Genomic DNA, 15,799 nt, shown 5'->3' with positions numbered 1-15,799 from the left:
GTGTAGAGAGACTTCAAGAGCGAAGTAAAGTTACATGGGGTTGGGTGAAGAATGCCAGTACACATAAAGGTCACACGAAGGTCAACCAGATAGGCTCATCTATTGTTTAAGAAAAATCAAAGCTGTCCAGCACTTTCACGTATACATGTTCAGATATTGACTTTTGCCTGTTAGGAGTACAATGCTGGATCATTTTTCTGTGCTTGTTCTATTGATTAGCACAGAGTCTTCTGGGGGAGGGGTGCTGCTGTGCTAAGATGTCCAGTCTCCAGGTCACAGGTTACTGGACCAGCTTCAGGTTCCTGCCGTCTCAGGGAGGGGAGATCCCATGACTCCTGCTTGCAACTGGCTCTCTTAGCATAGAAGGACAGACTGTTAGAAGCGGGAGAGAGCTGAGGGCTAGGCCTATTGATTTTGTTGCTTCTCTCTCTGTTAGGGTGGGATTTACATGTTTCAACTTGTGGACACGTACGCGGCCTCCTACGCCCTGGTCATCATTGCCATTTTTGAGCTTGTGGGAATCTCATATGTATACGGTAAGGGGACCACCGTGCCTGCTGCTGCTGGTAGTACTGGTCAGGCATCAAGGGCAAGCTGGCTTTACTTATTTACTAAGACAATGAGAGCTTAATCACAGCTATTTAGGAAACATCAGAGAGCTGCACCTTTATTTCTGAGCTTGTCTCTGGACCACCTGTTATCCAGATTTAACAGAAAACAAAAGGTGGCAGCTAATGGTGAAACTCAAACTCCTCCGATCAGGACAAGCCCTGGAGTATAGTGTGACAAGCCACTAATCAATGCCTGTGGATGTGGCCAGCGAGGAGGGGGTCACTTTGAGGTGTGAAATTCCTTCCTGAACTTGGTAGCTTCTGTCCTCACATGGCTTGAGGTGAGGGATAACTTCACGATGGGTTCCCATCATAAGAAAAAGAGACCACAGAACTCACAGTTCCTTAGGAAACCTATTAGCCTCATAAGAGTCTATGATGTAAGACCCCTGTCCCAGCTGTTCCCAGTAATAAATGCCAAGTTCCCTTACTTTAATCCTGCAACCTGAGTCCTAGAGTCAGTGGGGTCATTATCAAAAACAGCAGGAGTAATAACTCGGTTGATGGCACTTTTGTTCTTGGTGTGGAAGTGTTTGGGCTTTGGGGCTTCTCACTAGGTGGTCTCACAGGTTCCTGGTAGGCCAGTGAGCTAAGCAAGTCCTCTGGGAGCTGAAGGACTGCTCACTTCTTTCTGTCTTAAAGTCTGCTCAGAGCTTCTGCCTGGAAGTCTGTCCTGATACAAAATAGATAAGGCCTCTGTAGAAAGTGCTAGGAATGAGAGATGTCATGTCAGACTGTCTAACAGTACTTAATACCCAAAAGAGATAGCACGTTCTTAGCTATAAGGAAATGCGGTATGCCGCTTAGAATGCAGGATAGCAGTGAGCGACCAATGCTCAAAGGAAAGCTGGTTAGGTCAGAGGGGTCTGCAGAGCTCTGCCTTCTGAACTGTGGCCTAGCAAGCTCATCTTGCCTGCCAGACAACCCTGACATGAGTGTCCTGCCTTTAATACAACTGTTAGCATCCCATCTGGCAGGTGCTCTGTAACTTCTTGCTTTCCTGAAAAACTTATTAAAATGGGGAGAGGGCCATAAATCAAGTAAAAAGGCAACCTCTCATATAAAACTGAGGTGTCCCAGAAACAAAGCCACTGTAGTGATCGTTGGGTGTTAGTGGTAGAGAAATTGCTCAGGGTAGAGGTCACATCTCCATTTCAGGGAGCGTCTTGTTTCTGGCCTGAGAAGTGGGAGGAGAAGCTGGCCTGCAGCACTGAAGCCTGACAAGTGGACCTCTGTGTTAGGGCAAGGCTCTGGGGTGCTTCCTACCTGAGCAGATAGTGGCAGGAACTCAGTCCATCTGCCTCAGTGAATTTTAACTTTCTGCCTGGAAAACAAAAAGCTTCACCATGGAAAGACCAGGAAGACCTATGTGGAAACTCTGCCTGTTGTGGTCTTTTCATACTGATGTTGCCAGCTAGTGTCTTGGCAAAGTTGGGAAAACACTGGCCATTGTAGCAGCCGTTTCATTTCCCCCTCCACCTGCCAGTGTTCTGGCTGCTCACTGCTGCACATTTGCAGTCTTTCCTGGGAAGGAGGGCTATTCAGTGTGGTTTCTAAGCATTGTTTTTTAAAACTGAGATGACAGGAGCCTTCCTGGTGGCTCAAGGGGTTAAGACACAACCTATGCAAGAAACCATCAAATTCTAAAACATTCCCCAACAGCTTTTGTTTTCAAGGAGTCATTTAAAAAGCTTTCTACGCCAAGATGCATTTGGGCGGTGGCTATATGTGGCCATGAGAATAACTGTCTCCTCTGCTTGTTGGTTTAGTTAAGCTGACCAGTGGCTATAAAAACAGCAGGCCTTAGGGCCTCCCCTGGTGGCACAGTAATTGGTCCTCCTCTTTACGCCACCCACACCTCAGTTGTGAGAATCAAAAATGTCTCCAGACTTTGCCAAATGTCCCCTGGGTGGTTGAGTGCTGGGCTGCAAGGCTGCCTGCAGCCTCTGCAGTGCTGGTTTGATCCTCAGCCCCTGGCGAGGGTCCCACATGGTGCGCAGACCTCTCCTGCCGTGCCCACCCCTCCCTTTAACAGTGTGTTTCGTCAGTTTGCCTGTTCTGCTCCCTGCTCTGGCTCTGGTGAATTCTCTCACCCTCCTGCACTTCTGACTGTACCCGGTGCTTGTATAAATAAATAAATAAATCTAAAAAAAAAAAAAACTAAAAAAAAAAAACAAAAACAAAAAACAGCAGGCCTTTGCCTTCCAACAAAGTGGTGATGGCCCTCAGAATTTACACTGGCTTTCGCCTACGGTTAAGATACACAGAACAAAAATAAACTGACTCATGGAAGAGACTCCTTTTGGAGGATAGGGGCCAAAAACCAATGTCAGTGATCCTCACCCTAAATCCCAAGGCCTTCATAATATACTCTGCTTATTGACCATGATCTAATTGGTTTTGCCAGAGTTGTTGCTCAGCACATAAGGTCACTTCCACAAAGAGCCACCAGGTGAATGTGCCAGGCTGTGTCAGTCCTAAGACACCTGGACTGGGCTAGAACTGAGTCTTTTATATGTTTGTATAGGATGATTTTTTGAATGTTACTGCAGAATATTTAATATTTCTTTAAATGTTCAATTTGTCCCAATATTCCCAGCAGCAATTCATTTGTCTGATGGTGTCCTGCAGAATGGGTGTCATTCCTAACCAATGGTTCTTGAGTGAAGGTACAGGCACCTGTTCCCTGCCTCTACCTCACCCCTGCCACTGCTCCTTATGCTTTGTCTCTGCTTGTCTAATTGCAGGCTTGCAAAGATTCTGTGAAGATATAGAGATGATGATTGGATTCCAGCCAAACATTTTCTGGAAAGTCTGCTGGGCATTTGTAACCCCAACCATTTTAACTGTAAGGATTGCATGTTTTATCCTGCGGACAGCACCTTGCATGTGTACTTGGTAATTTATGTTTGAAAATGGTATGTGCCTTTATATGAGCCTTTCAGATGAGGAAATGGAGGTTCAGAGAGGTGAAACAACTCACCTAAAGGTGCTTAGCTGATCAGGTGCAGAGGCGGGACTCCTGCAGAGGTGTTTGGAACATAATGCAGAATATTCCCATTATATCAGACTGTCTCATGAACTGAGAGCAGTTATCCATCACATTTCCCACGTGTAGACTAGTCCAGGCACTATTCAAAGTGCTTTAAGTGTATCACCTCATCTCTCCCACCAGTCAGCTCTGTGGAGTTGACATTATAGTCATCTCTCTCTTTTTTTTTTTGCAGGTTTTTTAAATTATTGTCTTTCTTTTAAAGAGGAGAAAACTGATGCCGAGAGGTTTTGTGACTTACCTGGGATTGTGTTACTTGGGATTGACTAGCAGCAGTCTGGTTTGAGCCCAGGCTGTCTGACTCCAAAACTCTTGCTCTTATCCACTTCTCAGTACAGCTCCTTTACAATGAATGCAGCATAAATTAGATTTTTTATGTTCATTTTTATGGCTCTTGAGGATTCTTTTTGATTGCTTTTGAAGCCTTTGTATCATATCTTCAAGTGTGATGTTGACATTTTGAGATCATCTGACATTCATATTAAAGATCAGAGCCCTTCATTCATCAGTAAACCTACAAAGAACTTCTATGCACTTCCTGCGCCCTCTATATTACCATGGGCCGCCAGCTTTGCCTTGCCCCACTCTTCAAGCACTGCAATTGACCAATACCTTGCTTTACTCTCTTCTACCTGGTTTCTTGTGGGTCTCATCCCATAAGGCTGGCGGAAGCAGGCTGTAGTTCCTAATGTAGCCAGCAGGTGACACTATAAACCAGATTAAAGATCCTTGTTTCACTACTGGTTACCAGCTTCTCGAATGGAAAACAAGTCAGGAAGAAAGTATGCCCTTCTTTCCTTTGATGTCACAGAATGGGTTTTATTCAAAACACCTCCAATGTTTTCTGAAAAGACAATGGCAGAAAAACCCTTTAGTATTTATCTCCCTCTGCACTGAAACAGATATCACACTCCTGTTTTAGAGCCTGCAATTTGTCTGAAAAGTTCCACCAGATTTGGGGCATGAGAGTTGAAAAGGATTAAGATAGATTTTTCATTCTCTTGAATTAAGGATTGAAATGAGTGCGAAGAACTCAGATTTTCCTAATTGGGGGGAAAGAAAACCTGAGACTCTTGCCTCTGATGTCTCCCATCTCTGTTGAGTTTCACCCTTTCCCCCAGTTACTACTACATGTGATTTGTCCCTGGCTAAAGTCAAAGTTTGTTTTAGATTTTGCCTACCTTTCCCTTCTGGGTGAGATTCCAGTTAGAGAATTTTATTCTGTTCTGCAAAAGTCTGTCACAAAACAATCACCTACTATTCGTTGACAAACACTTTGAATATTGTCTTTTAAGCTTCTTGCCTCTCTGCTTGGTGGGTGATGCTTCCCCCTTTTTTTGTAGTCATGTGCCCTGAGGCTGATGAGGCTAAAGAACTTGCCCAAGGCCACTGGTCTTGCAGGTAGCCCAAGTAAACATTGAATCCAGGGCTGTCTAGGCTAAGAAGTGAACTGAAGTTTATCTACACTTAACCCAACTCTCTAACAAATTTCTAAAAGTCCAGTGCTTTCATTTCTAACTGGACTTTGGCCAATTTTGAGTTAAAATAGTCCTAACTTTTATGAACAAATATGAGGGAAAAGGAATCTTAAGGAATTGCTGTATTTTTTGAGGTAATTCTGCAATCATCTTGTATTTACTTCATTCCCATATTAAAGCTACTATCAGAACCTGTGGAGGGTTCTCAGAAAAACAGAACCAGATTCCCTCTCCGTGTTGCTTAGGAGCAAAGAATGGTTAATTAGAAGTGGGCAATTTCATTATCATCATCAAGTGATGAGTCTCTCTCCAGGGCCACCTTCGGTTGCCATCAGTTAAAGGTCAAGGTGGGCCTGACTCAGTGGTTAAATTATCACCTCTTGTGGTAAAGCTCCTCTGAGGACAGGGGAGCTGTCAATCTGACTTGGCAGAGGGAAATTTATGGTCACAAACAAGTTGGCAGGACAAATTTGATATGATATTTGTGCAACTGAAAATGGGTATCAAAAGATCAGGTCTAACACTTATTTTTTGCCTTTTGCCCTTTGGTAAATGTGTATTTGTGGTATGCTAGAATGAGTTAAGATTATGGGCTTAAATTACTTTGAAATCCCTGAAATAAAATTGATCATTTTTATATGTGCCTTCATGGATTTATAGAGCTATAAATACTCTCCATGCAATTATTGTATACATAGTCAGATCACGTTACTGAATTATGCACACACATAAGCAGATGTATTGCTATTTATATAGTAAATGAAATGGAGCAACTTACCATAATTACATTAGGCCATACTTCCAATAGACTGGTTAATAAAGCTTATAACTCTAGGGGCAAATGTTTAAAAAGGAGCCTGGAGAGGGTGTGTCTTTCCATGGGAACAGTTTTTTGTTGTTGTTGGGTTTTTTTTCCCCAACACTTGTCTACAGACTCATGTTCCTTCAAATCAATACATCGAATTATTGTTGCACTGAAATCACTACTGGCTCCAACAACCTGGGCTTTGAGTCATAATGTAGATGCCTTAGCTTTATATAGTGCTCACACTTTCCCCAAACACTTCCATACATTACCTTGCCTGACATAATTCTTGCCAGTCACTTTGGGTACTTGTTTTTTGCTTTAGCTAGATGTGAGGCAGGGAGGAGGGCAGGACTAATGCAGGGAAGAAGACAATTTTCTCAGGGCGATGCTCCCCAGAGGTTTAGCAAGAGCAGTTTGAACCCCTGCTCTGAATTTCTGGTGTGACTCTTCTCGGCTCACATGTTCCCTTGTTCCTCCTCAGTTGCACTAAACACATCTTTAAGTGGGTCCTCACTGCTGTTGCCAGCCAAAGCACAAGGTGGTGAGAGATTTTGAGCAGAAAATAAGTCATGACCCCTCTTAAAACTGAGGTGGGGACTCTTGAGTAAACACCAGGCTGTTCTCAGAACCCACCGTGTTGTATACACAGTGTGAAATAGAGTCATTTTATAGTAGAGAAATCTGAGACATACAGGTGCCCTCAGCTCACTGGGGTACAGCCCAGATTGGCCTGCTGATGTCCAGGTTATCGCCCACCGCTTGGCGACAAGTGAGGCCTGTTCACCTTGAATCAGTGGAGAGGGGGCCAGGCATCCATTTTCTTTGTCCCATAGCTAATTATAGGGCCAAGCTTCCTGCTCAGTCACCGCCTGGGGACCACTCCAGGTCTCACTCAGCCAGCTTTGAAGGCAGCTCCTGGATGTGGGCCATCTCCCATTGAAGGAGAGAGCAAAGTAGATTCAATTCAATTTTTAAAAATGAAAATATATAAACTTAATGAATTTCCCCCCTTATAACAGAAGCTTAATTATCCATTATGGAAAGAATAGACACCTTAAAACACACCCCACCCCACCTCCCCGCACTTGTCATCTTGGTGTAAGTCCTTTAAACATGCCTTCTCAGCCTGTCTGTGCACACGTGTACACACACACACACACACAGTTCCTGTGGGATGGCAGGTGCAGGGTCAGCAGCTACCTATGTGTCATCTTCATCTCTTTGCAACTCCATTTCTTCATCTGGAAAATGGGTTAATAAAATCTCATTTTCAGGCTCCTAGAGATATAAGATGAGTTAATAGATACAGAAGCATCGAACCGGGGGCGGGGGGCAGGATTTCTCACTGTTGTGTGGCTGGATACTTCACATCACCACCCTAACACTTGTGCTTCTTTTTCCTTCTAGTTTATCCTTTGCTTCAGCTTTTACCAGTGGGAGCCCATGACCTATGGCTCTTACCGCTACCCTAACTGGTCCATGGTGCTTGGGTGGCTGATGCTCGCCTGTTCTGTTATCTGGATCCCAATTATGTTTGTGATAAAAATGCATCTGGCTCCTGGAAGATTTATTGAGGTAATTCTCTCCATTCCTTTCCCCTGCCATCCCCTCCCAAGGGAGAAACTCTGTGCATTAAAAAACAAAAGATTTGGTAAACTTATTCTAGAGGGAGACTCGGTGATTAAGTGATTACAGTTGCCACTGTTTCTATTAAACCCATTTTTATTATGTATTATTCCTCTAATGGAGGGGCTCAGCCAATCCGCAGGCTCAGCTGTTATTATGCTATTCCTCAGTGCCGTGGCAGCTCTGGGGAATAAATAATCGGAGTGTCTGCTGTCTCCTGGGGTTTCCTCCTCCGCTCCCCTCATCCAGTTTAAATTCCAGTGTTGGTTTTTAACCACACATCAGATTCCCCTTTTCCTGATGTTCCTTTCTGTCCAAGCCTCCTCCTCCAAATATTTATTACCAGCACATTTAAAATGATGGCTCCATCCTGTTGCGCCTGTGTTAAGGGGCTGAGGCATCCAAGCAGACTGAAATGTCACAATCCCCATTGAGTATAATGAAGGGTCCAGGGCATGGCTGGCGTGAATTTAGACTTGCCTCTCTTAGACAAAGGTCAATACCTTGCTGGAGCCACTTCTCATGTCCCCAAATATCCCTCCCACCCCAGCTCCAGAGTGGGTGGGAAGAGCAAAGTTGTTTGCTCTGATGTGTTAGAAGTAGAGCGTAATGTCTTCATCTTGACTATCCAGAGGTCTAGAGTGTTGGACCAGATCAGTGCTCCTTGGGGTTTGGCTTAGGGACTGGCAGCATCACCACCTTCTGGGAGCTGGACGGAAATGCAGATAATGAGGCTCCAGATTGGTTGAGCCTCATCATCTGCATTTCCGGAAACTAGGGGAAGTGGGATCATGGTGTCTATAGTTTAACAAGCCCCCAAGTGATTGTGATACATGGTCAAGTTGGAGAGGCGCTGGGCTAGACGAGGAAGAAGAAACACCTGCTAACAGAGAGCAGCTCTATGGGATTTACTCTTGATCAGCCAGACTGAAGAAAGGAGGGAAGGAGGAAAGGAAGTCTCCAGAACACCCTTCAGTGATGAAGCGAGACAGCAATAAAGAGTGTGAACAAATGCAGAGCACAAATGTCCATAGCACAGGCAGGTAGGCTTTGTTTACACTGGACTAAAGATGGAGTTGACAAAGGGAGATGTAGAAGTTTTCTTCCTGAAGCAGCTTCTAGTTTTCATGCTCAGGAAATTCTTTATGTTATTCCTTTGAGGTAAATTACTGTGATCTCTGAACCACCAGGGACAGCTTGAAGGTGCCCAGTTGCTACCCGCTGACCCAGAAATCTCTTTTCCTCTGAACAGAAGCTTGGTTAGCCTTTGTTACTTTTGTCTTTGCCTAAAATTCTCTAAAGTGATGAGTTGGCTATATAAATTTATTATGGTTGATTCGGGACACAAAGGTTGCAAACGGATGATTAAGGGGAGATTAAACTAACAGCTCTAAGAAACAGCTTCACTTTAATAGGTAATAAACACATAATCGTTCCCTCTTATGTAGTCAGAAATATATTTTTTCCTTTTTCTGGAAAATGTGTCAGTCAAATTATGTCTTCTGTGCAAAGTTCCCATTATTTTTAACTCATAATGCAAGAACCCACACAGTTGAACCAAGTAAGAAGCATGTATTTTTGTCAACAGATAATTAAAATCTTTGCTCACTCTTGGCAGTGTATCTTTGGGGTTGGGTTCTTTTTTTTTTTTTTTCCCCAGGCCATTTATATACGTTTGGGAAATATGCTAAACAAAATCCAATTATTTTAATGTAGCAATCCACTGTTGAGACTACAGAACAAAAGTAATTGAATACATATCCTTCCCAGAATGTGTTTGGCAGTGGAGAGAGAAGCTTGCAGATTCTCTTCATTTGGAGGGGAAAAATGTATAATTAAAATCTGGGTCCTTTTTCTTTTATTAATCCTGTGCAAGGAAAACCTTGAGCAATTATAATATTGCTTGCAGGGTGATGTAAATAATTTTAAATGAACCAAACTTAGTTTCCTCTTTAACATCCCTGACCTAGGTAATTAATTGAACTGGCCTCCCTAATTGATTCTCATGATTGGGGAGTATCTGGCTCAAGGGAAAGTTTTGGCAAACATGGCCACACACAATTTTGGGGCTCGGTGGGTGGTGCCTAGGGGAGGGAGGACCATTGCTTCTGTGACCCTGTATGTCTTTGGCTTCTTTGCAGAGGCTGAAATTGGTGTGCTCGCCGCAGCCAGACTGGGGTCCGTTCTTAGCACAGCATCGCGGGGAACGTTATAAGAACATGATCGATCCCTTGGGAACCTCTTCCTTGGGACTCAAACTGCCAGTGAAGGATTTGGAACTGGGTACCCAGTGCTAGTGCAATGGCATGGGATGGCCCAGACTTGATCCGGTTTTTTTTCTCTCTGCCTCCCCCCAAATGTTTTCCCCAGCTTTTGTCCCATTTTCCTTCTTTCTCCCCACATCTTGGGTCATATCTGTGCATGAGAGTGGTTAAGTAGAAAAGTAGGACATAGTGTCGCATGCCGTAGTGAAGAGCTAGACAGACCACTTGAAGCACTGTTTGCCTGTGTCCATGGTGTCAGTTCTGGTAGGGTTGGTCCCCCGAGCACACGCTTTACCCCACGGAAGTGGATCAACTAGGTGAGGACTTTCGAGTCGAGTCACAAGGAGGGATGAGTGACTTGGTTGAGAGAGGAGTTCCACTGTGTGTTGCCATCAGTGGTGCTGTGAAGGCATGTGTTGAAGAGTTCCAAGACCATTCATTGGACTCAACGGTGGTGTAGAGTTGAGCTGATCCAGGTGATTTCATTCAGACACAGAAAGTTCAGGACAGGGTACACTAAAACAGATACATTTTAGATTGGGACAATGCTGGTGGGTTTGGACACCGCTGAGATGGCTAAGGTTCACATTTCCATTAGAATAGGGGATCTGTTTCCTTCCTTTGGATCCAATGTCTTGAGTGTGCCAAGGACTTGGATACTTTACACTCCACATGCTACAGTTCTTAGTGAGGAGTCCATTGGTTTTCTTCCCTAGCTGTTGTCTTTTTTTTTTTTTTTTTTAAATAACCATATTGAATTCTTCTGGTCATTTCCTCCATCTCTGTGCAAGAAGCCATCATATAATTTGTGCCTAATTTTGTACATTCATGGTAGAGCTCCATTCCAGTTTCTGCATGACATTTAGCACTGTGGCTCAATGTCATGATCCTGGTTTGCTTCTCTTCTAAATGTCTTTCCATAAGCTGTAGATACCTTGTCTCAACCTCTGGGAAAACAAGACTTACCCTGGTTCTGTCTATATATTATATATATAAGACACAAACTCTTAAAAAGACAAAAACTTCTCAATTTTTACTCTTACCTTTTTCATTCACAGTAAATGCCAATTGTGGTCATAGAGAAATCCAAGACATGGAGAGTTTACTAGAACTCAATCATAATATTCACTGCGCTGGTAGTACATTTTAGTTCTCTGTATTTATAGACATTTCTGATAAATACAGCTTAGGTAAGTAGCAAGTGAGCTAATTAAGACTATAGCTTTTAAGACTACATTTAGCCAATTCAATTTTAAGACTTCCCAATTCACAATACTCATAACCACGCTCTAATGAGAGCAAATCATGTATCTGCAGAGATTGGCGAAGTCGTAACCTTTAATATCTTCTTGTATCCTGAACATGCATATATGAAATTTTTAAAATGTGATACGTGTTCATGTAGTATGTACTCGTACTGGTGTTTTCTGTCCTTATAGATATCTTATGAATCACTGTAGAGATGGGGAGTTTAGAATAATATAGTCTGGGTTTTTTTCCCTTACAGTAATAATATCTAAACCTAAATTGTTTCCTCTAGGAGACCACTTCAATCATTTTCTTATTTGGTTGTCTTCCCATTACAGGGTCTCAGGCAAAGGTTTCAGTTCAAATCTTAAATATTGATGTGACATTTTCATCCTGTTCAGCAACAATGAAACCCAACAACAGATCTTAATGTAACATTTTTTTTTTAAAAAAATGACTTTTTTTTTAAAGTCTCAACTCATTTTACTGACTTCTCCCTTTTCTATGGCAAATTTCATTGCCATTGCCAATACCAATGTGAACTTCCAGTTTTCAAGAGCAGCCTGTGGAAATTTTTAGAAAAGGAAACAAAGATGAGTTTTGAACTCTAGATTTTCATCTCCTCTGTCTACAGTGCACACTTGTTTTCCCTTCCTTGTTCTCCTTTTCTGCCTATTTCCCAAAACTAGATGTTGCAAGAATATCACAGACGAACCCTAAGCTTCCCCTAAACTTAGTTTTAGGAAGCTGAGCTGTGGCCTCCCAGGCCCCAGAGCTTCCCACAGTGATATGTCTGCCATTTGCACTGGTTTCCCTAAGAAAGCCATATTGATGAGGAGACCCCATTCTGTAGCAGATTTCACTCAGTGGCACCAAAAATTAGCCTCTTAGTTGCAATCTGGTGGATGGAGAAAGACAGGAAGGAATAACTTAGGTTTGGATAGGTTCAGCAGTCTTTCCACTCTGAAGGCTGAAGAAAAGAGCTTAAATCAATTAGCTTTGTCTCATGGGACTGGTGTGTTTGCTTCAGGACGAATGATTTTTGGCTTTCCTCTCTCGCCTCTTGGCTAAAGCTCCAGTCTGATGGTGGATGCCAACCCAATTTCTGCTAATTATTGCTGCTGTGATGAAAAGAAAGGGGGGAAAACCCATGGATGCTGCCAGGTTTGTTTTGTACACACTGAAAGTTAACTTAATGTGAGAATGAAGACCTCCTCATGAGCCAGTGTGGCCTGCAGTTGGGGGGCAGTTGCATTTCTGTTCACTGGGATTTGTCCACGTCAGACCTATTAGCTGTTCCCTGAACAATTGGATTTTACCCCCACTTCTGCTGTTTCAAAGCTTTATGTAAAATTTGCTTCAAGGCAAAATGTTCTGAACTCCTCTGGAAATGGTCATCTGCAGATTTGGTTTTGCCTGTTTTTATGACCATGTCTGACTTGGATGCTCTCCTGGCCAGAGATGTGCTGTTCAGCATCTGTGATGTCTTGGGCCTTGTCTCTTCCTGGTCGCACTGCGCAGACACGATCAGGACGGGGCACTAAGGGCGGACAGGCATAAGGCTGTGTGGCTATCTCCAAGCTGTTAAAAGACACAGTCCACTGGAAGCCAAAATAGATGAATGAATAAAATGAATAGCATTGTCATCAACTGCCACTTGAGAGTCCCCTTCAAACTGAGGAAAAAACCAAGTTGCTGAGGAAAGACTTTCATGGGTTCACTGTGCAATGGTGAAGCATTTTCCACTTGTGAGATTGCTTCCTAGCACCAACAAATGTTAGCACCCCTTTCAGAGAAAAAAAAAAAGCCATATGTTCAAAACAGTAACCCTGTAATATTCTTAAAGGAGAAAAATTGTATATTTCTTACTATCGGTGTTGTGGCTTCTTATGCAAATGTTTGTCTTGCCTGTTAGTAACTTTTGATCTCTTTAGGGCTGTGTGTTTGTCATGTACAAATGTGTCTAATCTAGTCTTCTTTTTTTCATTTTCATTTCTCTTTATTTATTGCATGAAATCTGTGATCAATGCAAAAATCTTGATGACCTCAACGTCTTTGAAATTTCCATTGTGTGTTTAATATGTAAGAAATGCCATCAACTTGTATTTCAGTGAGTGGCACTTCAAAAAAAAATAATACTATGACCTTTAAATGGATAAGACTTGGGTTGTCTTTTTGCTAATGTTGCATTGGAGTTGAATTTCCCTTTGATTAAGTTCTGAATGTGTTATCTATGTGTGTCTCAGTGCTTCCCAACAACCTTCACCTGTCAGCATGGTTTGCCCATGCCTAAAATTCAGATTTTCCTTTCCACTGTGTTCCCTTGATCATTGTCTTCCTCCCAGAGACTTGCACAATAACTATTGCTTAACGTGTGTGTGACGGCAAGATCACACCGCTGCAGTTGCACCTGGATTTGGGTTTGTGACACTTGTGTTGGAGGCAGATGACTCAAGTGAGAGCATACTGTGTGGCAGCTTGTCTTGCAGAGACCATGAATGAACATTTCCTTTGTTTCACACTGGGCAGATCAGAAACAGCCTGCAGAAAACTGCCAGGCTGGGAGCAAAGGTGTAGGTAATTTAACCTTGACGCTAAGTTCTCCACAAAGTGGCCCCAGGATCTGTAGAAGTGAAGTTTCCGGTCTTTCCCAGATTTTGCTTCAACAGTACAGAAAAGTCACATAATCGTGAATTGTGGCCTCACCTCTGAGCAGCCTGCAGCCAAGGAGAGATTGTTTCCAGGTTGGGTGCGTATCACCTCTGAAAAGCAAGCGGTGGCTTGATTTGCCTGCCATGGATTAAATACATCTTCAGGTAACCATTTGCCTTATAGGTGTATTTTATTGTCAGGATGATACTTAGTAGTTGACTCGGAACTATTTTGTCCCTCATTGTTTGGTGTTTTTTTGCACTTTATAATGGACCTATCATGGAATAGGTTTATTCTTAAATTGCATACTTGGCTGATGTCCTAAGTGTAGGCATCTAATGTGGTCCTGTTGCCTATGAATAAATATATGTTCCCTAATCAGGTCCTTATATTTTTTCATTAACTGTACATGAAGAAAATATATTATGTTACAAATGATGCATCATATATATCTTAGAGAGAACATATTATATACTGTGCATTATTCATTTAAGAAGTCATTATTCTTGAGGCCCTACCTCAAATTTTGTATTTATGTGTACAAATGCAATTTATTGTATTATATATTTGCCTATTATATACTGATATAAATTAGAATTTATTCTAATGATGTATGAGTTCACAAAACCCTCAATAAATGTCAGTGTTTAAAACATAATGATTACAGTATTGTGTCTCTTACAAACAGATCACCCACGTTCTTTCTTTCTTAACAAATGGCCTTCAGGTATGTTCAAGATTGATCTATTTTACTGGGAGAAACCTGGAACAGCAGTGGAAAACTGCCCACTTGGGAAAATGAGCTATTGCCTTGCTGCAGAAACAAATACCAATTAAATTGTTATACTCTTAACCATCAAAACACTCTATTGTTTGCTGAATTATTAATTATCTCTCATAGGGAGGGAGGGAGTGAGAACAAGGGGGAGCATCTGAGTGAATCTGAACAGAGGGACTGAGTAAGTTAAATCCTGGGAGGTATTTTAATGATAATTTTGGCAGTCTTCAATTCTTTATTTCAATTCAGCAAACATTGTGTATTTCCTGCATTAAGTGAGACCCTAGGCAAAACTAAATCAAAAATAAAGCAGTCCCAGAGTTCAAGGTACTCAGAACCTTGTAGAAAGACTGCCCATGTAAAACAAACTCACACAGTAGTCACTGCCCTGCTTCCTTTCAGGTGGGTGGCGGTCCCAGATTCCCTACCCACAGACAGGCCCTGAACTCCGGTGTCTTATAAAGACCAGCAGCTGGGCCTTCTGTTTGATCATGCTATCGTGAGCCTCACTCTATCATCCTCAGATGAACATAACACACTGGGCTCAACATCCATCTCCAGCGTTAGTGTTGGCAGGGGCAGGGCTGAGCTTGACCACCCTCAGAGGGAACAGAAATGTTAGAAGCTGATGCTGAAAACCACAGCCACGTGTCCATCCTGTGACTAAGCAGCAACCTGGGAAAGGTGTATAGCAATGAGACAGATACATACTCGGAGTTGGCCTTAGTACTGCTCTTCAGCCAGCAGACCAAGTAGTGAACACTAAGCTCAGTGGAAGAGCCTATCTTGAAAGGGGAAGACAAGAACTCTACCTGTGGGGGCAGACCCTGGCACTGACTCATCTCCCTTGACTTCTTGCCAAGAGCCCTTTGCTCACATCTAATATTTTTTTAAAAACCTGTTTGAAAAATCCTCAAGCATAGGCAAAAGGAGGGGAGAATAGAAGTGGTGAGCCCCATGTTCACATACTATTTTAACAACTCATGTCCAAGTTTGTTTCATTTATCTCTACCCTCAACAGAAGCTTGCTTTCTTTTGAGTATTTCGAAATTGATGCCAGATAGCACAGAATTTCTCTTGGAAATGCTCTGTTGTGCTTTTATGCCTCTTTTAAAGACTTTCCCTAAATGGGGACAATGATACAATGTGGGAAACTTCAGAGCTCACACACCCACAGCAGGAGCAATCTCCTCCTGCTGCTGAAGACAGGACCAAGGGTCTACCTGGAGGAGCTAATGACAGTGTCTGCTCTGAAACCTCACCTGGCTTCCTTGGGCCAGTC

General features: G+C 42.7%; 1 protein-coding gene across 1 annotated transcript in view; it reads left to right on the top strand.

The window, feature by feature from the left end:
* SLC6A5 (solute carrier family 6 member 5) overlaps positions 1-9,891 on the top strand; it is a 90,692-nt gene extending 80,801 nt beyond the window's left edge. Inside the window, exons 13-16 of the mRNA XM_054699345.1 lie at positions 437-536; positions 3,359-3,459; positions 7,357-7,524; positions 9,717-9,891. Coding sequence (XP_054555320.1) covers positions 437-536; positions 3,359-3,459; positions 7,357-7,524; positions 9,717-9,872 — 525 coding nt within the window. The 3' untranslated portion in view covers positions 9,873-9,891. The remainder of the gene's footprint in view (positions 1-436; positions 537-3,358; positions 3,460-7,356; positions 7,525-9,716) is intronic.
* Positions 9,892-15,799: the final 5,908 nt, after the last annotated feature.

The sequence above is a fragment of the Talpa occidentalis genome, unplaced genomic scaffold (assembly GCF_014898055.3).
Source record: "Talpa occidentalis isolate TD23 unplaced genomic scaffold, MPIMG_talOcc4v2.1 talOcc4.3, whole genome shotgun sequence".
Taxonomy (NCBI): Eukaryota; Metazoa; Chordata; class Mammalia; order Eulipotyphla; family Talpidae; genus Talpa; species Talpa occidentalis.
Note: the sequence above shows the minus strand (reverse complement) of the source record. Positions and strands in the feature narration are given on the sequence as shown.